Source organism: Manacus vitellinus, unplaced genomic scaffold (assembly GCF_001715985.3).
Source record: "Manacus vitellinus isolate BGI_N305 unplaced genomic scaffold, ASM171598v3 scaffold_18_pilon, whole genome shotgun sequence".
Classification (NCBI taxonomy): Eukaryota; Metazoa; Chordata; class Aves; order Passeriformes; family Pipridae; genus Manacus; species Manacus vitellinus.
The window spans coordinates 6,441,845-6,467,205 of NW_021939324.1; the positions used below are offsets into that span (position 1 = coordinate 6,441,845).

Consider the following 25,361-nt stretch of genomic DNA (forward strand, 5'->3'; position numbering starts at 1 on the left):
GGAAAAATGAGAAAAATTACTTTAAGATTAGTTAATTTACCATCAAAAATGGCAACTTGTATAAGCATTGAATTAAAATGTTTGGTTTGCATTTTGAAAGAAAATTAATAACAACATGCAGCTGTCTTAGGAAAGAATAGCCCTTCATGTAAGCTAGCTATGATGGACTGACAGGAGGCTTGAATTAACTAGCCTTTTTTTTTTCCCCCCTCATACTATCATTCTGGGGTTGTTGAAGGTTTTTTTAAAATTTACAAAACTCTGGGTGTTTGGAAACATGCCTTTCAACCCACATGGACCTATAGTTCCAGAGAGTATACTCCAAAACTAGATGAAATGACTCTGGGTTATCAAGAATCAGTGGTAGAGCTGAATCTTGTAAGCAAACAACTAAAACTGAAAGAAAAAGGTTGTGTAATGTATAAACGGTACTGTCAGGTTGGTATAACACACCACATAACATTTCTGTTTGAACTGACCACAGCACTTAACCAAGTGTAAACAGTATTTCTGCACAACATAAGCTACAAAGCCAGAATGGGAACAGCATGGCTTAAATGACATCTTTTGCTGGAAGAGAAATTTCAAGTATCCATGTGGGCAAGCTTTGTCTCTTTAAACACCTTTGATAAAAAAATAGCTTGTAAGAATATTTGAATATTTTCAGTTTCATGAGCTAGTTTCAGCAAACTTGTTACCACCTGTGGAGCATTTCCACTGGGGCTCTATCATAGTCATCCCAAAATGGGTTCTTTTACCCGATGTGCAAGAGGTCAATCCACACGCAGAGCTGACGTACATCCAAAAATGCCAGTATTTCCATTCGTGGCCTGTGATTATGTTTAATTCATTGATTCAAAAGAAAATCCTAGCATGGGTGCAAAGGGGGTGCAACCAAAAGTACACTGTGTTCATGTAACACATATCTGCATGAGTCAGCCTTACTGGCTAAATTACTCTGACCTTTAAACGAAGAATGCATAGCTGACAAAATCAGGAAAGAATGTTTGGTCTGGGTTGCCACATCAGCATCTGCTACTGTAGCCAAACTTTAAGTAACTCACTTTGCACAAAAATTGAGAGAAGCGAATGCAGTGACTAGCTAGCTGCTAGCATGTCGAATCAAACCTAATCCCTCCTATTTGCATGGCATCTGTTAATGTAACTAAGCCTGTGAATAAAATCACTCAAAACAGAATTGAGAAAAATCTCCAACCTCATCTGCTATTCAAGAAAACCTCAAATATGGAAAGATTAGGAATGCTTGTCTCTTTTTAAAAACAGACAACAAAAAACCCCACACCAAACCTAAAGTATCCCAAATTCAAGAAGGAGGCAGCACCATGCAAAAGCATAGCCAGCTAGACTCCCCTCAACTGGCAGGAAGAACTTCCCTGAAGTTTGTTATCTGCAGGAGGGTGAAGGTTCAAGGAGGAGGAAACAGGACAACAGGTACCTAATTTTTCTAGGTGCTCAGTACTGCACTAATATCCTCCATTACTTGTACAGGAGTTAAGTGTTAAAAACATGATCCACGGACAAAACTCACTCAGAAGTAATATTACAAAACTTAGTCACTGCTAGCAAAAGCAACTAAGAAATACTTAGGAAGTTAATTACAGCAGAATCTGAAAGTGTGTACTTAAAAGACATCTTTATAATTGCAACAGAGGTATATAACACATAATATTTTTTAGTCTGCTTTAAGTATTGCAAAACAATGTCCACTGTTTTTTGCTTATTACTGAAGAATTCTTGTCTAGAGGCAGAAACAGCATTAAACTGGGATTTAAGCTTCCACTGTACTATCTGGGGTAATCACAGTAATATATGTAGCAATTATGGTTGCACAATAGCGTAGAAAAGTTCAGAGATGCTCTCACAGTCAAAAAATACTGTGCTTAAAAAAAAAAAAGTGTGCCTAATGGTAGACATTGTATTACTTAAGAAACAAACAAATAACAAACAAGTCAGTAGCATCCAGTCTCACTAGCTAAACTGCAGCTGTGTGGGAAGCAATGGAGATGTTTCACTGAAAAAAAAAAGTAAAGACTCTAGACTTTTCATCAGGAAATATCTTTTGAATGGTAAAATATTTTTATACTGCTTTTGGGCTATGATATTCGTAATTGTTGCTGCTAAAATGGTTTCTTCAGTAGTACTTGGAGGGGGAGAGATGGGCAAAAAAAAATTAAAAATCGTGATGTTTCATCTATTAATGGCAATACTTATGTGATAAAACCAGAGCAGTGTTTCTAAATGAATTTACATCACCAAGAACTCAGAGCTGATCTCCTTGACAGCAAGAAAGCAAAAAAATTACAACGGTCATTACTGTTGCATTAGCACAGTTACACAATGTTTATTAACCATTTTAAAATGGTTCATGTGAACACTTCAGTAAAGTGAACACTGTACAGCTGAGGACTTAATTTTTTATACCTCATTCAAAGAGCCTCCATTATTACTTTAAACATGTGATTCTTCGCTAAGAATTCCCCACCTACAATGCTGTTTAGGAATGGTTCTCAAATAAGTAAAACCCTGTGAGCTTTGATTTTCGTGCAATTAGCATCTTCTCACCCCTAAATCTGCATCTCTTCACCATACACTGCAGAAATGCACCACCTGAGGACTAAATATGTCTGGCTGGATCCAGAGCCATATTCACACAGATTGGCAATAGCTGCACCAACAAAATTAAAGAGAGTCTACAAAAACAACTATAAAAAATGAATAAGGATTTAGAAAAGTAATTCTTAGTACAGTCTTTACAACATAACTAGGTAGTAGCAGGTTTCTGTGGTTCAAGAAAGAACTAACTAGCAAATTAATTAAGCATTAATGTAAAAAAGCTAAATGTTTTATCAAATTATTATTCCAGTTGCAAAGATTTCCTGACAATAGTTAAAACCTCTTGAGCCACCTCAAGGGCTATCAAGTGCCATAAGAGTTAATAAAAATTCTATACTAATCCAGTTTTAAAAATACTTTTTCCAAACAATGCCAAAAACAATTCACAGGGGAAACCACACTGGTAAAGTTTAATTCTGAACAAAAGCTCAATTCTGAACAAAAATTATTTTGTAAGTTAATTAACTGTACACCTCAGTGATTACCCTTGCACAGTTTAAAGTTCAAAACCTTTGCACATGCTAATCTTAAGTCTATTGAATCACGAAAAAAATGTCCACTGATGAGATACTTTATGGCACCTATTAACCAGCATGCCACAGAAAACTTAAAGCTTTTAAAAGTGCCAGAAAGAGTAGCACATGAAAAAAGTAACCAGGTGTATAAGCAACAATACAGCATGGTAAATCAGGATACAAACACTACCTTCTTCACATACACATATTGGTTAGAAAACAGCTTCAATTTTTAAAGTAATTTCAGACTTAATAATCTACAGCATTGAGGTCTCATTCTAAATTTACACAACATTCATATCACTCCCCAAATGCAGGCACCATTTGAGGATATGAAAAAACCTGACACAAAAGAATCTCTAACTACCACATTTAGTTAGTTAGCCATGTAAAGGCTAATTTTAGGTTTTCTCTTTTTTAAAGGCAAAAGTATCCTCAGCATTAAGCCACACATGCTGTCTCTTCAAGTGACAGAACTCAAGTTACTCTCCTTGGCAAACCTCTACACAGAAATAACTATCAGTTCAGTACAGAGAAGCCTCTGCTATGATGGTGTTATGCATCTCTTCACTGTGAAACAAAGGAATAATACAAATTCCTTTGGAAACTACTCAAAAAATTACCACCATACCTTGCCACTGCTTACAAAGCCCTGTCAGTTTTCTTAAGTCTCTCGCAGACAGAGATAAATTTTATTTAACGTGCTATAATCTTAGCATACATACATTTTGTTTCATGTTTTATCTTGTAATTACTTTAGTAAAAGGGTGGTAAAACCACACTGAACTAATTGAAGCGGGACTTTGTACTTGTGTTCACTGCAGGAAAGTATCCCAGAATGTGGGCTAACAGCCAATACTGATTCTCTTCCAACTCTACTCTGAAGCAGAGTAAAGTTTCCAAGAGCTCGAATGGAATTGCAGACTACTCAGCTCAATTTAAAAAAATAAAACCCTTTAAAATTACTGCTTTTTTTCCTGGTTTTAGTCTAACAAATTAAGCAGGATACTTTAGGTTGTCATTGAGTATGAATATCTGTTTGCTCCAAGAACAGACTGGCAATACCTAGCCAAAGATCAACAGAGTCAGAAGTATTTCCTTCGAGAGAAAAACTGCAATGCATAACATTCCTAAAATATTACAGTTTGACAAAAAACTACCAATGGATTCCAGTAAAAAAAAATTAAAAGTTTCCTCTTTTATATATACTCAGAATTCATGACAGAATGTTGCACTTATGACATGAGCACTTGTTTTCTCACATAAATGTAATAACAGATTTTTACACATAATGTGCATAATGCTGAACAGGTCAATTCCTTAACTCTTACTATATTATATATTTTAAACTAATTAAATGTTTAAAGGTATAAAATAGTACTTAAAAAGAATTTCCCACTCAACTTTCTTTAAGTATTTAATATATTATCAACTTCGTAAGAGCTATGTCCTCAATTGCTGATAGAACAAACTAAAGGTTTTGTGAGTTCCAGCTACTAAAGTTAATAATCTTGTATTTCAGCACTTCGATTAAAGCACTGAATTTCAGAATATAAAGACCATTAAAATAGGCTGATATGAAAAGGAGGAAATCATGTCAAATGCGCATTTTTTTAAATCAGAAATCAATTTTCCTAGGCTACGATTCTGTCTGGTTTAAAACAAACAGTAGCAGAGTGCAGGTGAAGTTCACTCAGCTTTCCTTTCCAAAATCTCTTTGTTTCACACTACTGAAAAATAAGGGGAAGCAAAGACTCTTGCATTCAAACAGGACGACAGCTTAGCCTCAACTCACACTTTAGCTCTTTTACTAAATCTCTGCTGATTAGAGTGAGATAAAAAAGAGAGACTTGGCCCTGGGGAAAAAAAAAATCACACTGTCATTAGATATACTACAATGCATAGTGAGTTACAAACAACAGAATTGTTTTTGTCACTTCCCATGCAGTGTTATTTTGCTTTCTACCTTGAGGCATTTTGTTCAAATTGTATTGGCAGAAAATTTTTGCAGGTGTAATTACAGTTTACACAACAGCTGTATGCCAGAACAGTTCTGTTAACAAATCAAACACAGGCAAGCTCTTCTGGACCGTGTTGCTCAACAGCCATATATAGCAACAACTCTGTATAAAAGCAACTAAAAACTGGAAGGACCATACATTTTCTCTACTAACGTTCCCCCCCCATACAGACAAATGAGGACTGATTCTGATTTTCAGCTTTCCAACTCTTTTGATCCTTTTCTTCAAACCAACACTAAACCACTATCAAGAAAATTTTAAAGCAGTTATTTAAAAAAGCACTAATACCATACGAACTTGTAACTTTCAGCTACCAGTGTCCCAATCTGGAAGACAGCAAAAACCCACTGAAGTCAAGCAATTGTCTATCTATCATATACCTACCTTACTGCCCGCCTTTCTGGCTTTGTATTTATGGTAAAATATGCACATTTTATTTAAATGAGAGCTAAGCTGACAAGAGAATCTATACACAACCTTTCTCAAAGTTTTCTCTTATATGTGAACAAACCTAGCTGCAATTTCAACTTCAGGATACTGACTAAACCAGGAAATCTTGTACAACATTTTGGCACAGCTGAGGACATTACTGGTGTGTAATCCCAGTGCATGCTCACCTCATGAACATGTTCAAGTTTAAGTTGTAATTAACAGGGTTTTCCTTTCTTTTTGTAGTCACTACAATGAAATATTGTATATCTGTCAGAACTGGCCACTATTATTTAAAGAAAGGCTACTAAAGAACAGGCTTCATTCTGCTTACAAAAAGTTAGTAGGCATAAACAGTTAATAAACATTATGAATGAGTCGTAATTTTAAAAAGTAGGACAAGACTGAACTTTTACGAGCACTGACAAAAGTGTGCTCATAAGACTAAAAAACAAACCAAACCAACCAAACAAAACCCCAAAAATCAAGAACAAAACAAACACAAACAAACAACTGAAAAAAAAAAAAACCAACAGGTTATATTCTATAATGTCTCTTAACTTTACGTTATGTGCTGGCAGCATCCAAAGTGAATAATGGTAGGCAAAAATTCTTTACCTCAAAACACAAAATGTGGAAACCTACATTTGAACATGTTGTCCATTCATCTCAGTTTTTACTGACTTTTTTCCAGCAGCTGTCTCATCACATCACTAATGCAAGCACATCCTCATACTCTCCACAAAAATCACCACCCTCCCTCTCACTTTGCCTAACATAGGTAAATAACCACATATGATAGAGCTGGGCAAGTCCTAACTAATGTCTGCATGACAGTTAAAAAAATGTTGCAAGCAGTTGCTTTATCATGAACTATAAGAATTAATATGAGTATCACTAAACAGTGACTCCATGTTTTTGAACTTCACAGTGCAGCTGCTCGGTTTACTTCAAGGTCACCATTTTCTAATCCAGACTTTTATTAAATGCCAATTTGCAAACTCAGCTACTCGAATGCAGGGGAGGAGGTGGAGAGGGGTAAAGCATGGAGATAGGCAGGTTTAGCTTCCCCATCAGGTGCACAACACGACCTTACTTAAGGCACAGCTGCATAATCACTGCTGCCAACACAGAGGAAGGAGCCAAGAACACACAGTTACAGTGGGAGAAAAGAGTAAGATCTCCCCCTTCAAGCACAAAGCAAGACACATCAAGGGTTTTAACCAATTTTTAATGGCTTCAGAGTGAATAAAATTAATAAAATTAATTTGGTATTGTTTAGCTCAGCAGAAATAAAATCCAAGCACTTCAATGAAATAATGCCTTTGGAAAATGAACATATGCCAGAAGAAAGTTAAAGTTTTAATTTTGGCTTTTAGTTTCATTTGTTTGTGCATTTTGGATTGGAGGTTTTTTTGTTTGATATTCCCACCTCCACTCCAAGTATTTGCTTTACAAAGCAAATTAGTGAAACTGCCCACAGGCAGTGCACTGTATTTGCATCTGCACCAAAAAAGTTAATTCCATAATAATACCTTAAAGAATAATTTGACATTAATCCCACCAGGCATAATTCACCCACAAATGCTTGTGTCTTTCTTTTGATCTAATATAATCAGAACAGTACTAATTTTATGTAGGTTTTCAAAATTGAAAGCTAAATATAGACAGGCTAGTAATCTCAGTAAATTCAGTGAGACAATTCATCTTCTTAAAGGTAAGCACACGCATTAGTCTTAGGAGACTGTAAGCAACCTATTATAAACACTCTAGGGACAAACACCTTGTCTTACTCTCCTACAGAATCAGCATTATAGCCCTCTTTGGGCTATACAAATGTATCTTAAAACTCCGACCATTCAACACACAACTAACAAAGACTTTTCAAAAAAAACATGTGCTTTTAGGCTGACAGTACAAATCAATTACAAATGTTTTAATATAAAAGTTAGACTGGCTTAATGGATATTTTCAAGCCTTCCTACATGTGACATTCTAAATGAACTTCCCAAACCTTCTTTTTTAACTCTTACTCCATGTTTTATATACATTTCCTTGTGTTTTCAGTTGCCAATTAAAAAAACCCACAACTTTCCCAAGAGAATAAGAAAAACTTACAATAAATTACTGTTTAGTTTTTTGCATGATGAAGGAAGCTGAGGATATACTATCCCTTTATTTATTCCAAAAGTTTGTAGCAATGAATTGTCTGCCCTTTTTTTTCTTTCTGATAACAGTAAGCCAGATGTGAAAAGTCAGTTTAAAAAATGCTATTCAGTTCTCAAAGAGGCAAGTAAAGTAATATAACTTGTCTACATTCATGGTTTAACAGTTATGGTTAAAAAAAAAAAAAAAAAAGTCTTCCTCTTACATGACATCCTAGGTTATCCAGCTCCTCAGAGATGCCCATGCAGACACCCCCACCAACCAATTTCAACTCATTTTATTAATGTGAAGAAAAATTAAACTGACTAGTGCTATCATATTGATGAAGGTAAGTAGTGGAATATTAAAAAAAAATAAGTTTCTAGCCAATGAGAAATCAGGAGTCTTTTATTATTCCCATGGACAAATTTGATCCAATCAATGACTGCAGATTCTGCCTATCTAAACACAGACACATATACATATACTCCTTGAGGTTTTAATTTGTCCTAAGTATTTTCCAATTTTGCCAAATCCAAAATCAACTTAGTCAACCACAACTACACTCAAAATACAGTCACATTTTAAACCTATAAAATGTATTGCCATTCACAATAAGGAAAATAAGGTGAAACTGACAACATAACACCCTGCACCTAAAATACTTTTGTATATTCTTACTAAAAGGTATTCATATTCTTTCAAAAATATTGAAATTCTTTGTTTCAAAAAATCTCTAAGTTACTAAAAGCTGGGGGGCAGAGAGGAATTTACTTTCACATTGCACCTTACCAGTTACTAAGAAACATGACTTAATCAACTGAGTTATTCAATAGGAATTATTAAAGCTTGTTACAGACCATGAATACAACAGACTACCTCAAATTATAAAATTAGACAATTTTAACCCTACTATTGAGGATTTTGAGAGCTTCTAAGATGGACATAAGGAATCTTACCAGCACACAGCAATTCAGTTAGACACAACTTCTCACCACTGACTCTAACTCACAGGAATGATGGTTCATATATTCATCAAGTTTTAAAGCATACTTTTTAAGAAAATATTTTTTTATAATAAAGTCTGATTAGAACTTGTCTAGTCCTATTTTTTTCATACTCTGAAGATGCAAAATTTAAAATACTTACTTGGGATACATTGGCTCATAAAGATACTTGTCTCTTGCTGATGGGATGTCAAAAAATAAGACGTATCCATTTGCAGTCTGAAAGAGAAAGATTGATAAGATACATATCTAGTTTCAGCATGAGTAAAATCCACACAATCTCATGCAATTTTTACGTCTGTCTCATATATTGAACACAAATACACACTCATATGAAGTTTCAGACTTATTAAAAAATTATGCATTGAAATTAATTCCAGGTAAAATCCATCCTTAAAGCCAACAGAACAGATCACGCAGTAGATAGAAAAATGGAAAAACAACACTCTTCATGTACTAGTCCATCAGAAATTTTTCTCTGATCCATATAAATACCTAAAACTTGGCAACTATATCAGATATTTAGAACCCAGGTACCTAATTTTCACCAACTACGCGAATTAATGTAGAAAACATAGTAGAAGGTAGCAAGCCTCTGGAATAAACCCTCCAAGTGTCTGAAAACATATGGACACTACACAGTGCAAAGAAGTTAGGCACTGACTCTCAATGTCAGTAATGCAGGTAGTTTTCAAAAATCCTCAAATCAGACTATCTTTATCTACCACAACACCTTTTTCAAAGTCTTCCCATGTCTGAAAAAGATTTTACTATCATTCAATCCCCAGTCATATTCTGTCATTCTGGGAGACTGACTTCAAACTGTAATCCTACTCAGAGAACAAATACAAATCATTTAGTTACCAGATGTTCCAGTCATACCTAGAAGCTGACCCAGTGTTTGCATAAGCATAGGAGATGCAGATTACCAATAATGTTAGTCGTTCAAAGATGTGCTACTTGTTTACAGCATAAATTTATTTTTCAGGCAAACAGGCAAATGCACCAGTGTTTCCATCTATTATTTTAATATTGGCTGGGCATGTATCCAAAGCACTGGAGACAAAAAGCACTGAAATTAATGGTTTCATGTTGCTTTTCAAGGTTGGTTTACTATTCTTTGAATAAAGTAATACTCTTGCTAGCTTAGTTTATAATTTCATAGATGCCATGGTTTTCCCCAGTCAAACATTTTGTTTTATCATAAAAGAAATCTGTGTTTTGGCTTCGAAGTCCAAGAAACAGTATTATTCTCATTTGAAGCAAGTATCCTTCTCATGGAAGAATAAAATCTGAACCATAATGGTGAGCTTGAGACAGGTTGACAATAAATGGAAGCTTTTCTGTGCGCTGTAATATCATGTTCGGGTATTATGTGGTAAAGAAACGTGTTCATTTCTAACATCTTTACAGGTTCTTTCCATTACATCATTAAATATTTAACCCGTAAGTTATCTTATCCTGGAAAGAAAAGTAAAACAATACTGTGAAGTGTCTTTATACTGATATTAAGGTACAAAGGGCCTTACTGAACACTATTCAAAGCAAAAAGTTACTACTGTTACAGGTTCATTTCTAAATAGAACCTCAAATTCCATGAAGAGCTGGATGAAACGCAGAAGCATTCAACCACACACTTTCGGCAAATTGATCATATTCATTCACAAAGGTTTCTCCGCTGCTTTAGAAATGTCTGCGTTGCAATGAAACCTATTAAAACAACCATCACTGCCCTCCATTCCCTGATCATTCTCATCTCTGACAGTCAAAAGTGTAAATACACAGCATCTTGCCAGGGATTTCACAACATGGTTTCTTATACACAACCATGTTTAATAAAGCTTAGCTATGGGAATGCACACTGAAGAGCAGTCTGTACCAGGGAACTGCCTGTAACAGGGGAAGGACTAAAATGCCTCATATACTTTCCTATGTTGAAGCACTTGACCCACTTCACAAGTTTGTTTTATTCCTAGATTTAGCTACCTAGGATGTATGCACTAATCTAGAAAAAGAAACAGATTATTTCCCCTTAACACTGGAAAAACTACAAATGCAGCAATATGAAAGAAGAAACTACAAAACATAAGGGGAAAAAGAAGACCAGCTTAGAAAATGCACCAAGAGTTTAGCAACAGACAATACTAGTAAGTAAAAGAAATTAGAATTGCTACAGGATGATGACAGTGTGAAAATTACTTAAGCTTGTTTAACTGCATACCATTGAAGCTACTTGCAGTATTTTATAAAGCCTCATATGTTTCTCCACAGTCTGCATTCAGTACGAATAACAATTACCTCAAAGCATATGCTGCAAAGTAATTTATTTTCATAGAGACACTGAACATTCTGGCAGTCACAAACCAAACAACTGGGCGTATCACTGCACTAGTGAACATAAAATCTACACTACACTCCCCACTGTCATTTCATTTAAAAAATAATAGAAATAAAAAAAGAATGTACTACTTGGCTAGTAAGTACATACTAAGCCTTTTGCTCGCCGCCTTAAAAACAAAGTTTTATTACACAAAAAATACTACATACTATAATTAAGAAACTCAAGAGCACAGGTGAGAAACATCACCTGACAGCTTTCAAACTAGAATTTTTAGCTGTTGCACAGGACTTCAGTAATTAACTGAAGGTTAATTACAGTTCAAAGTTACTGTTTTTTTCAGTAAAAACCTGCTTTGCCATTGCTCCTTCATTTGAACTCATTAGTTAAGAACAAGTCAAAAGCAAGAGAGAAAACTCTTCTCTTGGAAAGAAGTTTACAGTTTTACTGGGCGACAAAAGTACTGTGCATATGCAGGAATGTCTTCTTCATTAAGCTCCCAAAACTGACTTTCTGCCCTGTCTCTCTATAACAACACCAGCAATATTTGTAAATTTGGTCTTTCAGTAGGACTCATGAACTGTTTCAAATTAAATTCCATATACGTACTAAAAGCATACTGCAAAACAGAACTAATATTAAAACTACCAAAACAAACATGCCTGACTGTATTATTTGTATACATACACCCAGGAGATGAAATATAACCCTAACAAACATGAAAAATATTAGAAATTTTGTGACACATTATTTTATAAGCTCTGACCATTTCAAATCTTAATTCGTAGAGCTTTAGTTTACAAACTGAGACTTCTTGGGCATTTAGATTCTGGCATTATCTGCCAGAAATATATATTTCGCTGCAGAAAACCTTGAAATTGCAATGACTGAAGTGGCAGAAACTAAAGCGTATCTGACTGTCAGGTGAACCACAAGGTCTCTTGAGCAAATGGATCCCAACATCTCAGAAAAAAAAAACCCACCACACAATATGCCAATTCAGTATAATAATTTCAATTTCTTCTGAACTACCACATTAACATTTAATTAAACTGCATTTAGATAGTTCACTTGTTATATGTTGTATGTATATATGCAATATTTATATGCTGTATTTATATATGTAATATAAAATCGGGAATTCATTTTTATTCACAATAAAAGTTACAGAGGTCTCCTTTTTGCCTTTGTTGGTAACTATCAGCAGTCACTATCTGCGAATATAATCTTGTACTAACAGAAATACTTTACTGCATTGATACCACGAGATACTCTTAGGAAACGTAAACATTCTAGACAACTACTTGGCCCTACATTACACACAAGAACACGGGAACACAGGAAGTTTAGTTGATTTAGAGTTATGATGGAGACATGAACTATTTCATAAACCACCTGGTGTTTTCCACCAAGATAAAAATATCTGATTGGTTGAAATTATAGGCATCATTTTAAGCAGGAAAGATGCTTTATATTAGGAGATGAAATCACTGTACCAATAAACACAGTAATTATTACCCATTTGGTAATTCCATACAAACAACTCATGATGGGGAAGTTAAATAATTTTATTCTTTTCTTCTGTACCTTCTCACAAAAAAAAAAAAAATTAGGTGCAATGGCCTTAATTTTAAAAGCTAGAAAAAGAATCTTACCCAATACAAGATCTGGTCCTAACATAAGACCTGACCAAAAGTCACTAAGAGTACTATCCCATATTATGAGTTCTATAAACTCTACTCCACCTTTGTTATGTCTCACATCTCCAATTTTTAAATACCAGTGCTGAAATAGTCCCAATTTGCTGCTGTGAGCACAACACCAGCTATGAAACAAGACTTTATTTCCACTTGAGACAAGATCTCATCTTTAAGATTCTTAACAGAAGAGTTCATGTATCACTTATCACAGTCATCTTTCTGTGTTCTCAGTGCCTTGCAATTTTTTTAATCACCAAAAGACACAGTAATAAAGCCTCAGTTTCATCTCTTAATACCCACCTTTAAACCCTATTTATCAAGCTAAATATGCTTACGTCACTTAAATCCACATGTATTTCTTTCATTCACATATCTTTTATATCCCTTTATTATTTGTCATCAGATTACTAAATTAATGAGATGCTGTAGCATCCCTTGCCAATATATCTGAGCATTGCTTTAAAACAAAGAATTGTAGTTCCCTCGCAGGGGGAAAAATGAATGAAAACTATAAAAGAAAGCTTCTATCATAAAAAAAATCCTTGGTAATATTGCATATTTTCACAAGACAAATATCAATTAAACATATATACGATCTGCAAGTTTGTATAAACACAGAAATTGACAATGCAAAACTGTCCTTGCAACAGTTTAACCACAGTAAGAAGTAAAAACTCTACTTACTGAAACAGCTATCATTGTGCTGTCAGGACGCCATTCTGCTTGCTTATAAGATCCAAACTGAGAAGCTGCTTTTGAAAGTTCCTTATAGCTTACAATTAATACACTGGGCTGGAAGAAAAAAAATATGAATAATTACATCTCATATCTAGAAGGAATGGAATGGGGTTTTTAAAGGGAGCTCATGAAGAACACTGTCATTCCCAATCTCACTCTTTCAAACCCAGGACATTTAAGTAAAATACATCACTGCACAGGAAGAAGTCATTTCAGAATACAGAAGCAATTTCAAGTTACACAAAGGGTGACTGATGCTTAAGATGAACAGAAGCATCTCAAACAGACTCCTATGATGACAAGGACTGTCAAATTAACTAGGATGAAATATTCTATAGAGTATTTGGTACATTCCATTTGCTTAGTTTCTGCTAAATGCGTGGGCCATTGTATTAAAGAGAATGACAATCAGGAAATCTGTTTTATATCTCTTCAAGAACAGTTTGTCAGAAACTGCAGAAAATCCACCCCTACAGTTTGCTGGAAGGATTATTCATATGAACTGTTTGTACTTTCTTGCTGTGAAATCAATAACAGTTTTCAGCTTAGACAGGTATTCCCCCTTCTGTTACCCTCCACCGCCAGGAGATGGAAGTTAAATTAAGCAAGGAATACTTTTCTTTTTGTATAAGAAGTTACCACTCATCTTCACACTACAAGCTGTCCCTAACTTTACCAATGCCAGTTTTAATTCAGAGTTTTAGCGGCAAACTGTACCACACAGAACACACTGAAAGGGAACCAAAAGAGTAAACAGTAATCACTTGTTTTCCTGAAATTAACCATGAAATCCCTAGGCAAAGCTTGCCATCCACTGCTAGGACTGCTAGGTGATGGAACTTTGCTGTTGTTCTTGGCTTACTTGCCCCAGTAGTAGAAGCAGTACAACAAATCTAAAAATATTAATTCTACCCAGAAATCATGCGGGTGTCCGCTACTCCAGAATTTGGTGGGTGTCTAGAAAATTCATATTTCAAATCATTTGCATCAGTTTCCTTTAAGAAACAGCAGAGTTACAAACAAATAATTTAAAACTATGAATATTAATTTAAAGTAGAATGAAATAAAGCAATGAAATGTCACCATGTATATAAATAAGGAGCTGAATTAATGTCACACAGGCAACCTTAGCCTTGGTAAATGCACAGTATGACTTTTCATACTCCTAAGAGCATTATTACTTAAATTTCACACCCACACAGAACTGAATTATCAAAAATAAAGTTAAATATTTATACTGTAAAGTATAACAAGAACACTGGTCCTTACCCTAAGAATTATTTACACCAGTTTTTTCAATTCATGAAGCTTCTTTTGCAGATATGTTCACATCAAAATATCTGACATTAAATAGATAACTAATTATTCTTAACAGATTCTTATTGGTGGTTCTCATGAAATACATAGCCTTTTACTGATTGGCTTAGAACCACCAGAACTGTCTCAGATATACTGAGAAAAAGCAGACTGTTGGTAATCTGCAATATTAGTGCAGATTTGGAGATCAACCTTAAAGCACTTCTGTGCTTGATGCGTTTTAGCCACTGGCAAAATAATGTTTTAGAAACTCAGTAACACACAATTTTCTTTCTATATTGCTACTTTTATAGAACATAATGACTGCTTTTATACTGTAAAGTTCTTGTGACATTTATTCACAAGAAAGTTGCTATTACACCTTAGAACCTGGAAAAACATTCTGCATACACAACAGCTATAAAATTTATAAAAACTTCTTTCTAGGCTTTGGACCTTACAGATGAGGACTAAAGGAGTTAACATTAGGAGTGCAAGCAATCATTTTTATCTTTTTGCAGTTTAAGTAGCTTCTTTTCTCATTAGAAAGCAGACCCACTTGTAATTCAATAGGTGGCAAAGGCTACCTAGCTAAAGGTTAAACTATAAATTATTTCACTAATACAGTTTATGTCCACATCCTCCACAGCTCAAAAGCATTTATTCATATGTGAGGAAAACCCTAATATACAAACTTCATCCCCCTGTTTAAAAGCTTCCCACACATACGTGCACTTTTCAGATTAACCAAGACAGAAGGACAGCTCAAAATCCTACTCTGCTCATGCAAGAGAAAGAGAAATGGTAACTTTACATATGAAGTAATTTATTTTACCTAAAGTGACTGAAGATGTATAAAGGAACACAAGTATTTCTGTAAACAGAAGTATATCAGCCTAACTACTTCACCCAAGCAAAGCAAGCCACTAAACACACATTTTAACAAAAAAAAAAAAGAGGGAAAAAAAAAAGAAAAAGAAAAAAGCAGGCTTAGTTGGTGTGATACTTGGGTTAGTTTTACATATTTACATATTTATATAGTCTGTATAGCAACAGTAGGTGCTTAGATTCTATTAATCAGAATTTTTCCTAAATCTTTACATTTGATACTGTTAGAAAAACCAACTAACTTTCCACATCAGCTTCATGAAAACTCCACGGTTTTCCCCTCTTCACATTTCTGCATGCAGCTACTAAAGGATAAAGAAACCTAGTGAAGCTCAACTAATGAATTACACCCACTGCCTCAAATAAGGCAGTATATTACGCCTCCTCCTTTAAAATTATTAAAATCCACTTGCCGAAGTATTAATGGTAGAGCCACAACTTTAGGAGAAACTGGATTCCATAAACATAGCAAATGACCTAACAAATAAAGACTTGATTAAAAAGAATTAAATAATTTGTCTACAGGAAGAAGTAAACACCTTCAATTGTTAAGGAAGAAAGAACAGAAAACTAAGGAAGAAAGAACTAAGTAAGTCTTAATTCAAATTGCAATTTAACACTAGGAAAAGCTTCCCAAAATAGACAGGAAGCATATCTGGCATTTTAAAATCTGCTGCAGAGAAAATCTAGCATTTTGATGTAGTACATTTTGTCTCTCAGGAGGAATGTAAGGTCAGGCAAAACAGAAGCTCACAAACAGAACTGTGGTGGTGGATACTCACGGGATAACAAAAACAGTGAAAAGAAAAACAGAAAATATAACTTTAGAAATAATATAGTATTATCATTACTAAAGAGCAAACAAACTCTCCAGTGCTCTAGTTAATACTACTGAAAAGAAATAGAACTTTTTCTCACAGTTAAATACACTTTATCTCCTTCCATAAGTCAGACACCTTGGCTATCTCTTCACAAGATCATGTTCCACAGTTCTTGCTCCGAAATTTTTATGCTTCACAACAACGTCTCTCTAGCATTAAACACGTCTCTTTCTTACTGACATGTGATTATCAGAACATTCAAAAGAGACAGCTGAAAGTAAACGTGTTTTGGAAGACAAGAGAGAAACTGCACTACCTGTAAAACAGCATGTAGCAAGACAGCTTCATCAACAGAGACATCTAAACTCAAACTACCTAAAAACGCATATCTGTTTCATTATCACTTGTTTTCGTACCTGAAGAATCCCTCTGGACTCTTCACTATGAAAGATGAGCTCTGCACCAACATAAGGACAAAATACCTATGCAAACAATTAAAAAAAAACAACACAAAACACACAGGACAGCGGTCAAACCCATAAAGAAATAATATGAAATTGTTATTATTTCACTTAATTCTGTCTGGCCAAATACAGCATCTTTATCATTTCCTAAGTATCACAATGTCCAGCACACAGTTGGATAGACCCATCACGGACTGGATGAGCAACTGTCTCACAGGTCGAGCACACAGGGTCTTGTCACCAGTAGGGTTCCACAGGGCTCCATCTTGGGCCCTGTGCTCTTCAACATCTTCATAAATGACTTGCACACAGGACTGGAAGGGATACTAAGCAAGTTTGCAGATGACACGAAACTCAGAGGACCTGTTGACTCCCTCGAACGCAGGGAAGCCCTGCAGAGAGACCCTGACAAATTAGAGGACTGGACAATCACCAACCATAAGAAGTTCAACAACGGAAGGTGCTGGATTCTGCACCTGGGATGGCACAATCCTGGATGTGTGTATAGACCGGGGAATGGGAGGCTGGAGAGCAGCTCTGCAGAAAGGGACCTGGGGGTCCTGAGGGTTTTGGTCAATGTCAAGTTGAATGTGAGTCAGCAGTGCCCAGGCAGCCAGGAGGGCCAACCGTGTCCTGGGGGGCATCAGGCCAAGCATCGCCAGCCTGTCGAGGGAGGGGATTGTCCTGCTCTGCTCTGCACTGGGGTGGCCTCACCTTGAATATTGTGTGCACTGAATATTGGGGCACTGCAATAGAAGAAAGATATTGAGCTATTAGAGGTCATCCAAAGGAGAACAATGAAGACGGTGAAGGGCCTGGAGGGGAAGCTGTCTGATTTGCGGCTGAGGTCACTCAGTTTGTTCAGCCTGGAGAAGAGGAGACTGAGGGGAGACCTCATGGCAGTCTACAACTTCCTCATGAGGAGGAGCAGAGGGGCAGGCACTGATCTCTTCACTGTGGTGACAAGTGACAGGACCCAAGGAAACAGTCTGAAGTTCTGTCAGGGGAGGTTTAGGCTGGCTATTAGAAAAAGGTTCTTCCCCCAGAGGGTGGTTGGGCACTGGAGCAGGCTCATCAGGGAAGCGGTCACAGCACCGAGCCTTGCAAACTTCAAGCGTTTGTATGATACTCTCAGGCATGTGGTGTGACTCTTGGGGTGTCCTGCCCTGGATCAAGGATTGGACTTGATGATCCTCATGGGTCCCTTCCCCCTCAGCATATTCTCTGATTCTGTGATTCTATTAGCAGCATAACTAGTCTCAGAACACTGAACCATATAGTTTTTACAAAAAAACCCCAAAACCTATCAAGGTATACACACCCTGCAGAAAGTTCACTTAGTGAGTTTAGATATGGGATATTACCAATTCACTTACCTAAACACAATCATTCTATCACATTAGATGTAAATGCAAATCAAGTATTCACTTAAACCCTAAACTAAGACGTGAATGTTGCTCTGAACAGGCCCTCATTAAAGAGGGCAAGGAGCCTTGAACAGACTTGAACAGCATCCATCCTATGAGCAAGTGTCTGTCCTAATTGAGATGGTTAAAGGGAATTACAGAAAATTATAAGTTAACCCAAATGCAGAGAAGTACAATCATTGTTCCTTTGACAGAACATAAACTAATAAAAAAAGAGTTTTCCTTAATTGAGATTCTCTGGTTTGACTGCTGCAGGTTAATGACAAACTGTGCATGTAGTGGATTTTACAAGTTAAGTAGGTCAGCAAATACAATGGAAAACTACTGGACTAAGTTTCAAAAGTAAACACCTAACAGCACATATGGAACATGGTCTTATGTACAAGTTTGGGTTTCTTAATGTGAGATCAATACAAGAACTTGCATGGCTGTGGATAACTGTTAAGACTCCAATATTCTCATCCCCCAACAATATATTACTCTAGACATCAAAAATCCATCTCATTTAGATCCAAGAGGCAGTTTCTTTCAAAAACACAAATGCCCTGTTTAGTTTTATAAGACAAATGTTTCAATGTTTCATTAAGCTGTACACACAAGACAAAAATCAAAAAGCTGTTTGGAGGAGCTTATGATTTAAGGGACAAAAACAAAGCTAGGAGAAAACAGAGCAAAAGTCAGCTGACACCAACCACTTTTTTCATCATTACATGGTCTATGTTCCACTTTAAATGCTGAAGCTTTGCAGAATTATAAATAAACCAGAAAGGTTAGATGGAGAAAAAAGAAAAGTATGGATGTATGCATAGGGAACAGAAAAACTATTAAGGACCAGAAGGGGAAAAAAAAAGACCGAAAAAAGCCATTTTGTCAGTAACAGAGAGACAAGCCGAAACTTAACGCCTTTAATTGAATTTTTAAACCATTTGGAAAGCTTAGAATCAACACAGTACCCATGTAACAAACACAGCAGACACAGCTCCCAATACTGTGCTTCACAGCTATTGTGAAATAGGTAAGAATCAAAGTGCACCAGAATTTTCAATAACTACCTCTTCCATGTGAAAGTCTTCAGTTAAACTACTGCTCAAAAATGCTGCCAAAAAGCAAGGACATATTCTATACATCTTTGATGCTCTTTTATGTGCAACTAACTGCATAGTCAAAATTTGTAACTGAGAATGCTTTTTCCTTCATGCAAGTAATTCTGACACATCTTTCAGGGGTCATATAATACAAGGTTTATGTTAATACAAGAGACACTGAAAACCTGGTAGTCCTACTGAATAACCACATGACAATTTACATTTCATATGATAAATCTATCAGTGTAACAAGTATTTCTAATTTTCTTCATTCTGTAATCGCAAATGTATCTTTATAATAAAAGCAACAACAACCATTACTGTTACTGACATACAAAAAGAAATGGCCTTCTCAGGCCAACGTCTGAAGGGTATCAATAAGAGATTAGCATCTCGTGGGTTAAACTACTAAAGAAAAAACAGCAGAAGAGGCAAGACATTTTACCTTGCACTGATACTATGTCATATTGTTCACAATACACAACCAACACGACACTTACATCATTATCAAGATACCTGTTGTGCCATTCTGCAGTCAAATTCCAGATAAAAATCCTACAAAGGTTGTATCCAAATCTATCTAAGAAAAAGTCATACACAATAATTCTGTAAATTATTCTGTTTACAATTCTGAGATTAAAACATAATCTTGACAGCACAGTGAAAACATTTCTTTTAATAGCCACCTGTAATACAAAAAAAGACTACAAAAACAACTGCAAATGTATTTATTCATATGTCTTATGAACTATATGCACCGGTGTCACAAGTAACTCCTTTTACAGCATGGCAAAATTCCAGGTAACAGAGATCACTTCCACAATAGAAGCACAGCTGCCTGTTTTGTCCTACTTATTTAACTAACATACATGCTTGGATTTAAAGCACGTAATGAGTTCAAGTCTAATACAGCAACAGCTAGAGACTGAAAAGCACATAAGAGTGCCCTACGAGAGCTGTTTGAATATTGATCTATCCAGCATTTAGAATGAATATCAATCATTTGACAATCCAGGATTCTGACGTGCATGCTTTCCCATACACCTATTTTAGTTCATTAGGGTGATCTGACTCAACATCAGATCATCATAAAAAAAAAAACGAATACAATTTTAAAAAACAAGGGTAAGCGTAAATCATAAGCTGAGAAGCATAGGTAATCAAGAAAACCTCCTCCAAATAAGTAGTTGGGGCAAGCTACTCTTGGCTTCAAAGAGCTTACAAAACCGGTTTTGACTGGCAGGGTCATGGCAGACAGTCCAACAACCTACAGGACTTTCATTAAATATTCAAGGCTAGTACTTATTCCTCTCATTGTCACAAGTTTGTTAAGATTAAAGAAAGGAAATACTGGACTATATTTATACATACAACTATGCCAGGGGACTATTCTTGTTGCACACAATTCACTTTTCAAGGGTTAGGTAGAAAACTCCACTCATAACACCTTCTTCCTTAGCTGCAGACATTTTCCCTTAGTATCCTAGAGCCCTATGGGTGAATATCTAGAATTCAAGAGATAACCAAACCAATTTAAAATTAAAGCCACAACTATTAAAGGAGTGACACTTTCAACGGGCCATCTACTACGCTCCTTTGATTCATTCATGAGCTAAAAAAAAGCAGGCTTCTATTTGTTCATTAAGTTTAACAGGCCTGTAAAAAGACATCACTAGTCCACCACAAAAGCCAATAAAACAGACTTGCGAGCAGGAAAGACTGTGACAGTTAGGACTGCACAGCTGCCTTGTGAAACCTCATCTTTAGTTGCCAAGTCAATCTACTACACATCAATTACCTCGTTTTAGCATTTCAGAAAGTTTCTTTTGTTAATTGATATTTCTCATTTCAAGCATCCAAGTACTTAACATTACCGGAATGAAAACGTTTGACAAGCTTTCCAATGTTGTCAATGAAAATAGTTTCATTGGTTCTTAGTGTCAAGAAATTTTCTGAGGTACTGTTGCCGTGGTATTTTGGTGCTGAAAAAATCTCCAGAGAAGTTAATTAGGGGTGAGATAAGAAAGGGTTTATTTTGCCAAGGCTAAGATGTTACAAGACGCATGCAGGCTTTGCCTGAGATGTTACATTTTGTAATACCATCCATCCAATCCCAGATGTGTCCACCCTGTGGCCTTTACTCTGGTCCCCCTGGGTCCACCCCCTGAGAAATGGGTCTGGGGGTTTTGGGACCCCGTGTTCATCCCACCTTCCTCTTCATCAGAGCACAAAGGGTACCTAGTTACCTAATTCTTGACCGTATTCTGTGGTTTAGGCCCTGATATGCTGTTCTGCCAACAATCTAGGCCTTGCCTTGACAAAAGACTAAACATTTCTATTGGATTTGGGGCTATGAGTGATATAGGGAGCCTAGAATGGGGTAAGAGGGTTAAGGAATGTATAAACAAGGGTGCTAGAGAAAGGGAAAGGGACAAGGGACAAAGGGGGGGGGGGGTTGCTGTTTTTAAAATCTACTTCCACTACTTATAAAACTTACAAGTCTTACAAATATTAGAAAAATAAAAAAACATTAGGGGCTTAAGGCATCAGTACCTAGGCCTAAAACTTCAGATTTAAGAAAAATAGTTAAAACAGAGGACTCCAAAGAGGGGTGCATTTAATATAGTCCATTGGGGAGCAAAAAAGGATTTTTAGCACCAATAATATCTAAAATAAAGTAAAAAGTTTAAAATGTGCTTATTTTGGCTTTAACTCAGTCTTTTTTTTTTCCTTTTTCCTTCCTTTTAAAACCCATAACAGGTGTCCAGGAGAGGTGGTTGATGCCCTGAGTCTACCAGTCCTTAAATAACATGATTTAACTTTTGGTCAGCCCAGAATTAGTCGGGCAGTTGGACTAGGTGATCACTGTAGGTCCCTTCCAACTGAAAATAGAGTAGAATAGACCAGACTATGTTGTGTACATTTGCTAATGTACACATGCATATAATTTATCAATAAATGTGAACATACTAGGGGGTCTGTGCTCAATTATCTTTCACCTATACTGGTGCATGATTGAAAACATTCACCACTGGTCACTGATCTTCTCTATACACAATCCAGTCTCTCCCAACAAGTAAAATAGGACTTTTTGGTTCAAAAACACTAACAGAACTCCATCTGGTTTTTAGCAACACTACTTACCCCAGTTTCTAATCTTAATACCTAGACTGATTCCAAAACAGAAAATAATCCATTCTTTGGGATAAACTTTCCTTCGTTCCACTAGTTCTTAGTTCACAGTAGATGAAATGGAGCTTTAAACAGTACTTTGTCACTTTAAAAAATATACATACTCAGTGTAAGCTCGCACACCTGAAAGCATTTCAAAGGGCCCCCTGTTTTTTAAAAACTCAAAACAGAACTTTCCCAGTCTCACCACCTCATTTTACATGAAACCTCTCATATACAGCTGAGATAGTAACAAGTCTTAACAAGAACATTAGCCTGAAGGCTTTTCTACTTCAAGAAATTGAGTTAGTTCAACCTGACTAGAACTTATCCTTGTTTCAAAGAAGATACTTTTGACAAATGAAAGCATTTTCTAGAATGCAGTAATTTTATTTTATATAAGTTCAACATTCAAAAATAAAAAAAAAACTACAAAAAAAATTCAACCCAAATAAAACAAACAAACAAACAAACCAACCCCACAGGCACACTCAAAACCCAAGCTATATACAGAAAAACAGTGGAAGAATTTCTTTTTAAAAATGCCCTTGACCAAAATCTTTATTCTTACAGGTTTTTGCTAACAGCCAGTTGTCCACAGAGGCGGTGAGACACTTTTTTAGTTTAAGATCAGTCGGTGGTCAAGCCTGGCAAAGTCAGCACCTTCCTCAAAAGCACCCATTACAAACTGAATCAAAATCTATTTTAAAAATGTAAATGGCCTCTGAGTTTACTCAACTCTTCTGCAGCAAGTGAATTCTTCTAGTCCTCTGTCTGTAGCCAATTATACAATGTTTAACATTTCAAAACAAGTCTAAGCATGTGAGTTAATGAACCTCGTCCTTGGGAACAGACCATAAAGTAAACTACATTCTAGACAACAGCGCACATCTTGAGAAACATTCCACATGCCTGTTGGGTTTTTTACATATTTCCCAGAAAAGAAGAACAATTGTGCTCTGCTGACAAACTACAGCTACAGGTTCAAGAACTGGCAAACGCTAGAAGAGTGGACAGTTTATATACAAGTGTGCCACAAACCTAAGGAAACACAGGCCACATGGTGATGTTCCCACAGCATAGTTACCAGGCTGATTATGTCCTAGCTGGATACCCGTCTAGGTTCCAAAAACAGCATCAGCACCCCAGCAAGGAACTAAGGAACAGTCATGTGGAGCACAATAAAACATAATGTGATGAAATCTCAGCATAATTTAAAACGAGATTTTTAAGGCTATGACTGTTATTTGACATCTTCCAGTATCAGCTTTCTAAAGTTGGATTGTTGGTTTTCCCTGGTAATCTGAGATGAACTCTATATTACCTGGAGCTGGAGATATTTATAGACAGATTTAGGGTCTAATCTAAGCAGTATTTAAAAGGATTCAGCATCAAAATTTAAAGTCAGTTTCACAGTTGTTTCACTGACTGCATCGAATCAAACTGACACGCAAGATTCACACTAATACAATGAGAATTAAGAGTAAGGTACATAATGTCAATTATTCACACAGTCTCAAACTGGACGTTGCTGCAGCAGCAACCTCCATGCAAAAGCCATGACAAGTCTTCTGTTATAAAGTTTTCCATAAAAGTTTGTGAACTTCTGTGTTATAACAGTCTGAGTAGTGAGTTTGTTCTGTGCTTTACAGAAACTATTCCATATCTCCTACATTCATATGTTTTTTATATAAAACACAGAACCTGAAAAGGCAGAAGACATGAAGTATATTAGCAAAAAACAAAAAAATTTGCTACAAACACTCCTTACGTCAAGCATAAGCGCTATTTAGTGTTAAAATAAAAAAAAAAAAGTTGGTTGGAAGTCTCATTTTTCAGGCATAACAGGTGTTAACTGCAAGCAGATTGATGTTGCATATTTTCTTAACGCTACATTGCTGTCAGTAAACATCGTGGCTTAATCGCTCTGACTCACAAAAAATAAAGTATCCTATAAACTTAATTTCAAATTTTCCAACTGTTTCTGGAAGAACAAGAAAAAAATTAACAGCTGGGGGTGCAGTGTCCGAGAGCTGACAAGCCGATGGATACTCACTCTGCAGTACCAGATGCTCAGCTGAGATGGGGATAAAACTGCGAAGAAAGCTCTCTGGGGATCCGTCTGGATGTGAAGCGGTCGCTCCAGAGTCTCCAGAGGACACAGCAGCCTCTTGGGCCAGCCGCTGAGGAAATACATGACTGTGGATCTCCCTGTGCCCGAGGCGCGGGCGCTCAGCCTGCTCTATCCTAGGCGGGGGGCAGCGGGGACATCAGCCGAGGGAGAGGCGCAGGCTCGGCGGCCGATCGCGCATAATCACGGGCACAGGACGGGACGGCCGGAGACGCGGGCCGAGGCCTGCCCGGCGCTGAGGCCGCCGGTGCCGGGGCGGAGGTGAGTGCGGGTTTGGCGCGAGGGCCGGGCGGGCCTGCGGGAGCGCGCGGGGGGGCCGGGCCCAGTCGGTCACTGCTCCGAGGCGGGCGCCGCGGCGCTGCGGCGGCGGCAGCGGCGGCTCCGCCTCCCACGGGTGCCTCGCCCGCCCGCGCTCCGCGTCGGTGTCGCGCCGAAGAGCCCCGCCGCCATGTCCTACCGCTCCCCCTCCTCCTCTTTCCTCTTCCTCTTGCCGCTCCTCCCCCCCGTGCCCACCCCCGTCCAGGCCCCGGGCGGCGACGCGGGGCGGGCGG

General features: G+C 36.9%; 1 protein-coding gene across 7 annotated transcripts in view; it reads right to left on the minus strand.

The window, feature by feature from the left end:
* The window catches only part of RIC1 (RIC1 homolog, RAB6A GEF complex partner 1), a 49,175-nt gene extending 24,113 nt beyond the window's left edge, over positions 1-25,062 (minus strand). For 5 of the 7 annotated variants that reach the window (XM_018070360.2, XM_018070361.2, XM_018070362.2 and 2 more), the window contains exons 1-3: positions 24,736-25,060; positions 13,474-13,581; positions 8,894-8,970 (exon numbers count right to left, since the gene is read on the minus strand). In XM_018070360.2, coding sequence (XP_017925849.1) covers positions 8,894-8,970; positions 13,474-13,581; positions 24,736-24,876 — 326 coding nt within the window. In that variant the 5' untranslated portion in view covers positions 24,877-25,060. Of the gene's footprint in view, positions 1-8,893; positions 8,971-13,473; positions 13,582-24,735 lie in introns of all 7 variants that reach the window. The other 2 variants (XM_008921634.3, XM_018070366.2) reach the window with 2 other exon arrangements.
* Positions 25,063-25,361: the final 299 nt, after the last annotated feature.